The 13,541-nt window shown below is 40.5% G+C and overlaps 1 protein-coding gene across 2 annotated transcripts in view; it reads left to right on the top strand.

Moving 5' to 3' along the window:
* abca2 (ATP-binding cassette, sub-family A (ABC1), member 2) overlaps window positions 1-9,347 on the top strand; it is a 583,930-nt gene extending 574,583 nt beyond the window's left edge. For both annotated transcript variants that reach the window (XM_063073801.1, XM_063073800.1), the window contains exon 49: window positions 5,059-9,347. In XM_063073801.1, the coding sequence (XP_062929871.1) occupies window positions 5,059-5,094 (36 nt within the window). In that variant the 3' untranslated portion in view covers window positions 5,095-9,347. The remainder of the gene's footprint in view (window positions 1-5,058) is intronic.
* Window positions 9,348-13,541: the final 4,194 nt, after the last annotated feature.

Below are 13,541 nucleotides of genomic sequence, written 5' to 3'. Positions count from 1 at the left end.
ATACATGATAAATTGGAGAACAAGGTTGCATTCTACGCTGGTCAACTTGCAAAGAGTTTGAACAGTAACTCTGATGTGAGATCCCAAGGGCCCTTTCAGGCTGTGGTTCAGGTCCTCAGGGACTGTAAAAATAGTGCAGGTAGTCTGTTCTTCAGGCATGATCTGAAAGAATGTACAATTTGCTTAGGAGAACTCAGCAATTCCATCCTGCTTCCATGTGATCATTTTTGCTGTTTAGGATGTATAAAGCAGTGGCCTGAATTAGGACAACGACTCTGCCCACTGTGCTGTACTTCTCTAGATGTTGATTATGTACCAGCGGTAACAGAAGAAATAAGTGAAGCTGTAGCAAAATTAATCATATTTCGCAAGAGGTGTGATGCATTTTTCGTAGCTTCAGTTTCCATGCTCTGCTTCAAAGATGACTTGTCACCAACAAAGAAGTGGTTGGTGATCTGCTGTCTCTGCTAGTTATTAAAAAGTCGGGGCAATCCAATGACTCACAGAAAGATCAATACTTTACCAGTAATCATTCACTTTACCAGTAATCCTTCATCGTTCACGATGAAGCAGTTGATTGAAATCCTGTTGTTTGTTCCATTGTTCGTAAGCTGCTGTTAAAGTACAGTTTTGCTGATATTAAAGATTACCTGCAGTGCTATCTGTCTGGCTCAAGAGGGAGAATTCCTTCAGGTGCACATTCAGCACAAGTGTGAAAATACAACAATAGAAACCTTACAGTTTGTTGCCAGAATTTGCCTCCGTTTTGATGCTGTTTCCCAACTTCTTTGTGAAAAACAAGACACATTGGCCGAGGATTCAAAATATGTATGTGCAAAAGAAACTTTCCTGCAAAGGATTAAGTGTATGATTCTCAATGGAGGAAATGATTAGTTTGAGAGTTACCTTGTGTGAAACTTGTTCTGTTTGAATGGAGATGCTGGTCTTTTCAGGGATTTAAGCTTATTGAGAGTTCGCAGATCTTCCATTATCTGTTCATCTGTTAACAAGTAATTTAAATGCGCAGGTGCAGGTTTTCTTCTTTTGTCTGTAATTGGACCAGAGTCATTAGGTCTCCTTAGTTTCCTAGTCATTATTGGCTTTACCTCCATAGAATCTCCTGTGAGTTCCATTGTTAGCCTCTCATTCTCAATCATCTTTCTTTTCTTCTAACTCAATTTTTTTATCTTCAAATTCCTTCACCACTGCTTTCTTCTCTTTAATATAATTCCTTTCCACTTGTTCTGCCTTCGGTTGCAGAAAAAATTCTGCATTTCGTATTCTTTTCTTGTATTGTTGATCTAGTTTCTCCATCCCTTTCTGATACTCCTGCAAAGTGCCTTCTTGTAACTGCTGTAGCTGTCTTTTAAGAGATGTCAATTTCTCCTGGTACATCTGCTCTGTTACTTTCAGATAGTCTTCATCATCCTGCTTATTGGCAATATCTGTCTCCCTTGCATCCTCTGTATCTTCATCGGAGTCGTGGCCACGGATACTGCGTTCGTCTTCATCGTTGACGCTGTCTAGCTCTTCCGTGTCGTTGTAATAGTCAACAATGGGTGAGAGGAGAGCTGTGGACATCTACCCGCCGAGCTGCCCTCCTTTGTTGACACATCTAGTGCCTTGATGGTGTGTCAATCCAACTGGATTTTCCTGAGCCATTCATGTCCCAGCAATGGTGGTCCTCCATTTTTCAGTACATAGAGGTTCAGCTGCTGTGTTTTGTCTCCGTAGGTCACTGTCACTTTAATTTTGCCTTTGGGACACATTTTCTGTCCTGTGTAAGTCTTTAGCAGTAGTTTAGTTCATTTCAGAGGTATGTCAGAAAACAGTCGTTTGTAGTCGTGTACAGAGATCACTATTAAAGCTGAGCCTGTGTCCAACTCCATTTTCAGTCTCACGCCTGCCACTTGTGGAGTGATCCATATTACTCTTCGATCATCTGTCTCTTTCACGCTCTGAAATTGCAGAAAAGACAATTCACTTTCGTCTGAGTCATTTTCAACAGAACTGCTTTCTTCCATGTTGTGTACATTGTTGTGTTTTCCTTTCTGGAGTGTCTTGTTTCTTTGTACTTTGTCCTTTTTCTGCTGTTTACTAGCTTTGCATACTCTGCCAGTGTGGCCCTGTTTGCCATAGTTTCTGCATTCTTTGTCTTTAAATCAACAGTCATCTGAGTCATGTGACATGTTCTGACAACGGTAACATTGTTTACTAGCTTTGCATACTCTGCCAATGTGGCCCTGTTTGCCACAGTTCCTTCATTCTTTGTCTTTAAACTAACAGTCATCGGGGTCAAGTGACATGTTCCCACAACGGTAACATTTCTTTCCTTCATTTCTGTTCAGTGACATTTTATTCGTAGCGTATTCCAGAGATTTTTGTTGTATCTCTGAAGCACCCTGTGCTGCAATTTCTGTTGATATTGCAATATTCAGGGCCTCCTCTAATGTAAGGTCTTTTTCACACAGGAACAACTTCTGTGTGGTTTCACAATGCATGCCACTCACTAATCTGTCCCTCAATGAGTCCGACAGGCCAGCTCCAAGTTGACAATGTTCTCATAATTTGTGCAATTCGGCACAATATTCAGAAATGCTTTCATTTTTGCTCTGATTCTGTTTGTGAAATTTAAATCTTTCAGCAATAACCAGTGGTTTGGGGTTTAAATGCTGTTGGAGAGTGTCTACTATTTGCTCAAACATTTTGTGAGCTGGCTTTTCAGGGGTTAACAAGCTCCGTAGCTGCCCGTATGTTTTTGCTGCCATAATACTGAGGCTACGTCCACACTAGACTGGATAATTTTGAAAGCACCAGTTTCACGTGAAAACGATAGGTGTCCACACCAGGCGTTTTTGAATATACTCTGTCCACATTAAAAAGGGTATTTGGGCGAATCTCCTCCTATTGGGCACGCGCAGGACACATCTACAGAAAACAAATGAAGAGGAAGCGATATACTTGGTGCATGTTTATCTGTTACAGACTAGAAAGACTTAAGAGGAAATTGCCAAACGACGGATAGCTGTTGGCTCTCACGCAGGAGGACTTAAAACTAAAAAAAACAAGTACTGGAGCGTATGGAGGCAACCGACAAGGAGTTCACGGACAGTATGACCCGGCTGACGGCGAACATTGAAAAAGCTGACTCACTCTGTTGCAGAGGGTTTTGCAATGATGAGGAATATGATGGCTCCCCCCCACCCCAGTACTTTTCACTGCCACAATACCAACCTCATAGCCACTACAATAGCTACACATACGGACACACAGACCCCCAGGAACATCTTCCCCACTCCCACAGAGGGGTCACCCTGGAAACATTTCCTACAGCTATAGTCTCTTCACCGATGAAAGGGTCGACAGGTTTTTTAAAACCTCCGGTTACCCCGTACACACTACAGCACCCAACCGGCGTTTTCAGATTTAAACACTCTGGAGAGCATTTCAGAAAAGCTCCGTTTTTGGGGGAGGAAAACACTGTTTTAGTGTGGACGGAGGGTCAAAACGAAGAGAAAAAGCTTCAGTTATGGATTTATCCTGTCTAGTGTGGATGTAGCCTGAGTAAGACGTTGGCTTTCCTTTCATCATTAACACCATTACCCTCACAATATACCTCTACTCTCTCAATGTAAGTTGCCCAGTTTTCAAAGGCACTATCAAATGCTGTAATGGTTCCAATTATCGCCATCTTCGTTATGTTAAGTTAGCCCCATTTTCCCCTTATTTATCTTTTTGACTTGCGTGTCCTTTTTGCTAGTGCCACGAGCGCACGCCGTCTAGATGTGTGTGCGTCGCTCCTTTTTAGCTCCCTTCTGAGGCAGGCAGACCCTTAGCCGCTGGGGGTCAGTGCCGGCTGTGGTCTCGGCTGGACGTGCTGTGGCTCCGACTGTGTCTCTTGGTCTCCCGACGTTCCCGACCTCGGCTGTGCTCCCACTTCCTTTCAGACTCCCAGCCTCGCCCTGCCGCCTCCTCTCGCTCCTTGGCTCGTTCCTTGCGCCCTTCTTTCGAGAGTCGTTATCAAATAAAATGCGACGTTCCAATACGATGTAGGTTTATTAACCTCGTCACCAATTTGTTGTGTATATGGCCTGGTTACACAACAATGCTATTAATAAAAACGCTGGAGATGGGAGCTAACTTTCATGATTCTTTACTGGCAGAATCTGAACTCGGCACACACGTACAGATCAATACGCGCCTAATAGAGTATGCTCAATATGTGCCTAATAGTGCTTGCAACACGTGTCCCTACAAAACAAGTGGTCCCTTATTATACTGTAGGCCATACAGTACAGACTATTTTTCCATCACCTGTCTCTAATTTATATGATACATAAATTGACCATATTACAAACTTTCCCAATTTTGTTATAATGAATGGAGATTCCTTCACCGTACTAGTATAAGACTAGAGACAGTGTGGAGTAAGTATTAGATTTGACGAAATCATTGCACTATATTAAACCACATGAAATGAGGAATTTAATTTCATTAGCCAGGAGCCACCGTTGCTTAGTAGCATGAGTGGATCTGGTAGCCATGTTTTTTTTTCTCAGGGAACCTGGTGGACAGTAAACATAAGGGAGAGGTGGCATATTGGTAATGTGGCCACAGCCCTAAGACCCAGTACAATACTATCCTTAAAGTGTTGTCTGTGTGGAACTTGCATGTTCCCCTTGTGAGTACATGCAAGGTGCTCTAACTTCCTACATCTTTAAAAGCGAGGAAATGGCTTCCATAAATTTCCCCCTAGTCTCGCTAAGTGCCAAAAGAATCAGTGAATTTGATAGGCAGATGAGAGAGCATAAATTGTAGGAGTACAGAGAAATAAAAAGAGAGAGGATGAGATTTCTCTGCTGAGAGTCGATAAGAAGTCACTGGGTTGAATGGCTACAAGTTGTGCATAATGTGTCATGGTACCATGATCAATATGATTTGGGGCACATTTGATGGATACCTGGACTGTTTTTGTCACTAATTACATGTGTTGGGAAGTGTGTTTCTTTGAGCATGACTCTTGATAGATGGCCTCTGTTTTTTTTCTCTTTTTTTCAGGCTCAGCTTTCGTTTAACACTGACACATTGTGCTGAGAGGGTGATGTTACCGAATCTGTCCCATCTCTGAAGACCTTGTACACAGCGATTAAGAACTTTGCAACAACCCAGCACAGTAAGCGGCGGTGTTGGGAGTAAGGATTGGAGGTGACTGAATGTATGGTCAATTATTCCTTCGAGCTGAAAACCACTTCAAATGGAGACGTTAAATCCACCAACCAGCAGGGAATGCTGGTTAGTAGGTGTGAGTGGTTTTGGTATCCATGCCTTGTTATTCCTGAGGAAGTACTGGCAAGTCACTCTCCAATAAACATCAGTCCATTAACATTTTATTTAATACAGAGTTGTTTTATTTTAATGCACTGTCAAAAAATAGTGTATAATACCTGTCTGCTGTGCATTTGAATATTTTAAAAATTATTTTTTACAACAGTGCAGAAATGGTGAGCAAAGTATTTAGAATCTTTATTTTGAATTACATATGCACTGTAAACACTCAGATATGTAACCCTTGCCAAAACAACACATGCATGAATTTAGCCAATGGTCCTTGGCCACCAACCTGCAAAGGTTTGTAATATGAGTCAGAAAGGGGTAATGGAATTCCTCCAGTTTCCCTCACCTTCCCTGTACCCTGACAACTCACTTAGAAATTGTTTAATGCTCTCCAGTTTAACTTACATATATAAATTCAGCACATAAGTTTAAAAGTGAATTACCACCTTTCCATCTCAGATAGTACTCTAGAATGTTTTATTGTAGCTGGTCGTTACTCATATTAGTCAGTGCCAGCTTAGGTTAACTGATTAGGATCTTCAGTTTTAGAATAGTAAAGTCAGGGTACTTTGAATTATTATTCCATAGGCAGAATATGAAGAATGAAAATAAGATTCTATTTTTGAAAGATATTCTTACATTACCATTCTCCTACTACCTGATTAAATCCATGGTGATTATTCTTTGCTGATTATCAGGCCCGTCTGCAGCCTCAAACAATAATTGAGAGCAACCAAACTAATGTTGCTATTGTCGTCCAGATCATGTCCACAATATAGGTATAATATTGAAGACAAGTTAATTCATTCAGTCTAATTTAATCTATTCTATCATTTGGCTCAAAAGAATATGGGACAAAAGGATTTGATTCCTGCTGCACAGATAAGACATTTATTGTACAAAAATCTGTGTAGGATTAAATACTATGTTCTAAAGACTATTTTTGGCTGATCAACTCAGGTATGGACTAAAGAACGGTTCCAAGGGATATATTGTGGTATTAGTTTATCTTTGGTCATGTGTTAAATAGCTTTTGATAGGCTACTAGCATTGTGCATTACTTCTAATGTAATCAGAACTGAGCTTCAGAAGCTGAATGCGAGGCGTATACCAAACTATATCACACACAAGGTTAAACCTCACTTTTATCTTTAGTTTATCCATCATTTATTTTTGCTCTTGTACTACCAGAGAGTTGTTTATCACACCCTATACATGAAGCACAAAGTACAATAGAAATTAAATGAAAGTGCATTGGCTATGAAATAATATGCAAATTTCTTCTAACTTTCTTGAAATCCTTCGACTTTTATTACACCTGAACTTAAATCTATCTCCTGACAGTTAAATTAAAAGTAAGTTGTAATTAAGAAATAATCCTGCCAGACACTCGGATACAATGCTAAAGCACATTCTGGGCCAAGATTTAAACGTATGGAACCAAATGACAAGTTGATTTTATTTTCAGTTAATGTGATGCCTTTGATCCAAAATGTGCATGTTCAAATTCCTCTGAGTGTTTACAATGAGCTGCAGTACTTACAACCTCTCAACCCATGTTTATGCTTATGCTGCAACTTCTCTTGAAGGTGCCCAATTTAAAATAAGTATGAACAATCCAATGCAAATATAAGGCTTGACCTGCTATGATTAGGTGAATGGTTGACACTAATGCAGCAGATTTTCATAAAGATTCTAAACAGAAAGTATTGAGATATAACTTGCATCTGAAATGGAATGTCTCATTGATGTATATTTTTTACCTTATGATTCTAAAAGTGTCTCCCACAATGGCCATAATGTCAAAGTAATGTTATAGTTGGCATTTCATCTGAAATGAATGCTGAGATAAAGTGGCCTTGTTGACCCGGTTGGTGTAACACTGTGGTTGAGCCTCAAACTGGACTTTGAGCTCAGACATAGGCCACACCTGCATACCCAGCAGGTAACATGAACAGTGAAGATATGGGAATGAATCTGAGTCTTTCCACAGAACTGTTTGATCATTTGTTTTCAAAGCCATTTCTTCTGCTCAGTCAATGCTTTGGAGTTAAGTGGCAAAGGTTTTGGGCCAGGATGTGATATGGCAGCTTTGTTGATTTTTAATACATTTTTTGACACATCTACATATTAATCAGTCCAATACAAAATAAAAGGTAAGGGGATTAATTTAAAAATCTTTTGATTTTCATCCATGTTGTCAGATCTGACCTCTAGATAGCAGTGTTTAAATTGAGTCAAAAAAAATAACGATGTAAATCTGTCATATTCATCTTTTCATTTAATTTTTTCTTCTGGATTTTAATTTTCACTTCGTTGAAGAATTCATCATTAGATGTGAACACTGTTAAATGTTAACTGCTTGAACCATGTCCATGCGTTGTGCCTTGCAACATTTTAATGTCACCCTCTGCACTTCACTCTTAAATACGGGCAGTCTGAATATTGGGAAAGCTACAGTCTTTCTTGAGAAATTGTGCTCAGAAGCTTAGATTAAAATAACAGGGTCTGAAGCACAGATTTCGATGTTGAGCAAAAATGAACTGAAGAGGAATGAGCATTCAATCAACATCCCTTGCAAAACTAATGAAAAGCATAATCACTTAATTCAGTATTGTTTCCCTTGATATTGATTAACCTTAATGGGTGAAAAGCAATGGTTGTATCAGATAGGACAAAGTAAAATCTCATGCTATTAAATTAACTTGTAGATGGCCGAGGCAAACTTGGCTGCTGTGTTACCAATGGCACACTTGAGTTTCCACTTAACGTCAAGTTTATGAAGTGATGCCATCAACAAGGAAGTGTGACAGTGATACCAGTAAGCAGGACTTGTAGAAACAGTGGGACTGTCCAAAATGAACACTCCAGGTAATAGAAGGCCTTCAAGTTCGCCATTGTATAGAGTTTAGCACTTCATGAAAATAGAAGATGGAAAATCAAAATTTCTTTCACGTTTGTGCTCTGATATTTATTTAATTGGTAATCTGAATTACAAACAAAATGATAACCCACCCAACTAACAAGCCACACAAAAGTGGGCATCAGTTGCTTTTTTGAAGAGGATTGGTTAATCCTATTCCATTCCAGTGCAGGAGGAGGTAGTGATGATACAAATTTATTACCGTAGACGTCATAAAATATTGTAAGATAGAATTAGTATATTCTATTAGAGCATTGCAGTGGCATTTACAATAGTTGTAATGGCCTTAAGCTTAATTGCTGGTCTGAGCAAATGCCCATTCGAGACTTTGGTATCATGTAGGCCTCATGTTGTCCTTAACTCTTCAATGCCAGTTGCAAAATCCCATAAAATTTTCTGACATAAAGATCACACTTTACAAAAATATAATTTTAAAATGCTTGGTATTCATTTTACCCTAAGTGTCACTCCTTTCCAAAACGTTGTACTAGTGCAGTCATGAACACTTCTGCAAAAAAAAACTTTGTGTCTGACCTTTTGAACTCAGATTTCACCATCAATTAATTTGTGTGTCAGTGGATTTGTCAAGATGCCTGTTTGTGAGAGAAGTGGGCATGTTAAATTGTGGCATATTTGCACATTTCTGTGTGTCTCTTGTCGTTTATGGGTTGAAAGCAGCCTATACTGTTGTAATTTTTTTTTGTTCAGGGCAATGACAAAGCATCTGGCTAGCTAAATAAATATTTGTTTTGTTGTATAAAACTTGGAAGAGGTTTTGACTTTTCAATTGGATTGATGCACATAGATATCAAATATATTCATTAACAAGAAGTAACTGCTTACCCTATTAATATTATTCATTATTCCCCTGAGCTTTATTGATTACCTATGGCTTTTGCTCCATCAAAAGAAAACAAGGCATTCTATATCATGGAGCCAAGTGTCCTAGATTGTGACAATCGTGCTTGCCGAAGGAGGGCTGAGCTCGAAGGGTTATGGACCAGTAGCTGCCACCAGCAGTAATCTCCAGTCCAACACCTTTCTCATCTCTGATGTCAAACCAGATCAACGATGGTCTGCCACAAATTGCAGAATGGTTTATCAGAGCAGGACTAAGCATGCCTTACAATAAATCTGCCACAAAAGTCAAATGCAGTACATGATTAACCAAGGCTCCAAACCTATGTGGCAGGTCATATTGCTGCTCTGTTTTCCTCCCATAATCCAGAGAGCAGAGAGGCAGGGGGTTAGTATGTTAGTTGGCCACTGTAAATTAGAACCAATACAACCAGGTAGTGGGAGAATTGGGAGCCAGTGTTGGACATTTGAAAGTTAAGTTATAGTAACTAAGTGGGGATAGGATATCCCTGAGAGCTAGCATAGACTTGGTGGACCAAATGGCCTGCTCTTGTGCTGTAGGAAAAGCATAATTTTGGTGTTCTTCCAAGATCATCATCATGAGGGCCATACCTAAATTGTAAAATCTGGAGAAATTGTATATTGTGCAATATTATCTGTCAGCTGCAATTATTTTGTGCTGGTCCACCAGTGCTCACTTCCTGGTCCACAGTGATGAATATCGCTGATTGTTGAGGAAGGACAACACCAGGGACATTATCAGCAGATATAAAATAGTTTGAAGTACAAACAGGTACTGTGTAGTTTGTGCTTCTTTCCCCACAGAAATATATATGGCAACAGACATTGTGCCGATTACCGTGAATGAATAGAAAATAAACATAAGTGAAACTGTAAGTAAAATGAATGGCTACATGGGAGAAAATTATTAGATTGATCTTGGAGTAGGTTAAAAGGTCAGCACAACATTTTGGGCTGAAAATGCCCGTACTGTGCTGTATTGTTCTATGTTTTAATGTTAATATATTTTGCAACTTAGTCTCAGGGTCTTAGAGTCATCCAACATGAAGAGAGGTCCTTTGGCCCACCATGTCCACGCCAACCATCAAGTACCCATCCATACTACTTCCATTCACCAGCACTTGGGCTATAGCCTTCTATACCTCAGTGATTCAAGTGTTCACCCAGTTGCTCATTAAATGTTATGAGAGTATCTTCCTCCACCATCCATTTATGCTGTATGTTCCAGATTCAAACTTCCTTCTGAGTCAAAAAGTTCTTCCTCAGATCCCTTCTGAAATTATAACCCTTATCTTGGATCTATACCTTATAGTTCTACTTCTGCCGTGAAGAAACATTTCTCAGTATCTAATAATTTTGAACATCTCTAGCAGGTTCCCTGCTCAGCCTCCCTCCTTCCAAAGAAACCAGACCTCATCTATGCAGTCTTTCTTCAGAACTGAAATGTTCCATCCCATGCAACTTCCTGATAAGTCTCTTCTGCATTTTTTTTCCAGTACAATCTTGTCCACAACGGTTCTTTGAAGCTAGGATCTTAATTATATTTGACATTGTTTCTATCCAGTGACATGAAATAGCAACAATCCACCAAATAAATAAAATATTCTTGCTGTATATCAGAGCTGCCTCAATCATGCTGTCCCCAGTACCTGATAATATGGAACATTTTCCAATTATTCCCCAAAACTAAACTCTAACTTCATTATTACCATCTTTTAGGTGGAGTCAATTATGCTGCACAATTTAAAAAAAAATTACTCAAAAAATGGTGTCTCCAAACCTTATCGTAAACTTGATCTGTCTATATTAGCCCGTAAGATGAATCAAGATCAAGGCAGAGTTCAATTCAGAGACGCAAGAGATTCGGCAAATGTTGGAAACCTTGAGAAACAATGACAAACTGCCGGAGGAACTCAGCGTGTCCAGCAGCATCTATGGAGGGAAATTGACAGTCAGTGTTTCAGGTTGAGACCCTTCATCGGAGTGCTGATGTTGTTGGACTTGCTGAGTTCCTCGTGCAATCTCTATGGATTGCTCCGCAGTTCAGTTCATTTCAGTGTGGTACTAAGAAGCCTGCCCTAACAGAAGGTCAAAGAGAAAACTCTGTTACTGAGAGATGTTCCTGGCATTCATGGGGAATGACGGAGCAGTCTGATCTAGCTGGATTCCCTTCATTTCACCTGGGATCTGCATCTGCTCTCTGACCTGCCATATGATTGAAATTTATTTATCAGAGTGGGAATTCTCAACCTGAAGATTAGAAAGGAAGAGGTAAGTTCAGGTTTTTTTTCTCAACATATGTTTATTTTAATGCATTTTAAATATTTTCTAATGCGTCATTGTGCTGCTAGTATTTAATCTATTTTGTTCTTTAATATAATAAAAGATTTTAAAATCTCTTATAAAGCCTCATGGAGTTTGACAGGAGGCAGGGTTCCACCACAAGTCTTGTGTTCTGCAGGAGGGGCTCAGTGCACACTGGTCATTTTAAATGATGTGCAGAGCTGACCGCATGAGTTCGCAGACCAAATCAGTGGCAATTGTTACGTACCCCGTAACTGGGTTGCCAAAACAGCAGAAATGGATCACTCAGTTGGAGTCTGGAGTACTAGAACTAAGAAAGTTTTATTAAGGAAACAAGCAACACAGTAATCGAAAGGATAATAAATGCAACAGTTCAACAATGATAACCACACATGTGCACAGAATTAAGATAACAGCATCAATCAAGCTCTATCGTTGCCTAGGGGTAAATGACCAATTTCAAAATGACTCAAAGTTCAGTCCAGTTTAGTAGTTCAGTTCGCAGTAATCGTTGCCATGGCGGTGGACAACGTGGGGGAAGAGAGAGATAGAATAGGAACAACTGATCATTCAGAACACTGCTTCACTCACAGACCAGCAAGATGGCTCACAAACAGCTTTTGGGCGGGTCCTTGGTGATGTCACCTGAGGTCACCGACTGTGACCCCTCCTCCAGATGCGGTCGATCCTCTGCAGTGAACCCGGCACCCAGGCAAGGGCGGACACACACCGGGTTCCCGCTGATCGTACCTTTCCACCCTGGTCGTTGTCTGGCACTTCTCACCCACTCGTGAGAAGCGTACCGCTTCCAGGGTCTCGTTACCTCGGGTGGCGTGTGTCTGTCTTAGCGAACCTGTCCCTTTTTATCCCCCTGCTGGGGTATCGCCTGTCCATCACTTCAAACAGTTCAGGGTTCAAAGGGGGGGAGCCGCTCCAGACAGCTCTTCCTCCCACATCCCTTCATTACACATCTCCAGACGCTGCTCCATTGTTCCTTATCTCTCCTTCCCCTGAGGGCAGGTGGCAGACCAACTGCTGATGCCACTGATGCTAGCCCAGGCCAGCAAACATCTTAATTTTATGTGTATTCTCGTAACACAATGAAGGTGGAGTGCATCATAAAAGTTTCAACAGTTGAATAGTTTCATTTAATATCAGGGAATGTATACAATATACAGCCTGAAATTCTTGGTTTTTCACAGATATCCACGAAAACAGAAGAAACTGCAAGGAATGGATTACAGTAAAAACATTAAAACCCTAAAGTGATATCTGCAGCAAAGCATCAACCCTCGCCCTCCCACTTACTTCAGCAAAAAAGCATCAGTGATCTGTACGCACCAGCTGTGTGGTGGAAAAGGCATAACAGTGCCTCTTTCACCTCAGACGGTTGAGGAAGTTTGGTATGGGCTCCCAAATCCTAAGAACTTTCTACAGGGGCACAATTGAGAGCATCTTGACTGGCTGCATCACTGCCTGGTATGGGAACTGTACCTCCCTTAAATTGCAGGACTCTGCAGAGAGTGGTGCGGACGGCCGAGCACATCTGTAGTTGTGAACTTCCCATTATTCGGGACATTTACAAGGACAGGTGTATAAAAAGGGCCCATAGGATCATTGGGGACCCACATCATCCCAACCATAATCTATTCCAGCTGCTACCATCCAGGAAGCGGTACTGCAGCATAAAAGCCAGGACCAATAGGCTCCAGGACAGCTTCTTCCACCAGGCCATCAGACTGATGAACTCTCACTGATTTGAGTGTACTCTATATTACATTGACTGTTCTATTTATTATAAATCACTATGACTGCACATCACACATTTAGATGGAGACGTAACATAAAGATTTTTACTCATGTATGTGAAGGATGTAAGAAATTAAGTCAATTCAATTCAACCACCAAGCAAGCAGTAACAAAGCCCCCAGAGAGGGACCATGATTAAGCATAATGGGGCAGGTGACATGTCAAAACTTGGTTGTAATTGTCACGTGCACACAGCAATTGAAGGAGAACATTTTTTTGAGTGATGGAACATGGAGAGGTAAATTTTTGCCAGGGCACAGCGGGTTTTACCCAAAAGCTGACACCTTGTACA

This window comes from Mobula hypostoma, chromosome 21 (assembly GCF_963921235.1).
Source record: "Mobula hypostoma chromosome 21, sMobHyp1.1, whole genome shotgun sequence".
In the NCBI taxonomy this organism is placed as follows: domain Eukaryota; kingdom Metazoa; phylum Chordata; class Chondrichthyes; order Myliobatiformes; family Myliobatidae; genus Mobula; species Mobula hypostoma.
The sequence above is the reverse complement of the archived record's forward strand: the minus strand, read 5'-3'. Positions and strand labels throughout refer to the sequence as shown.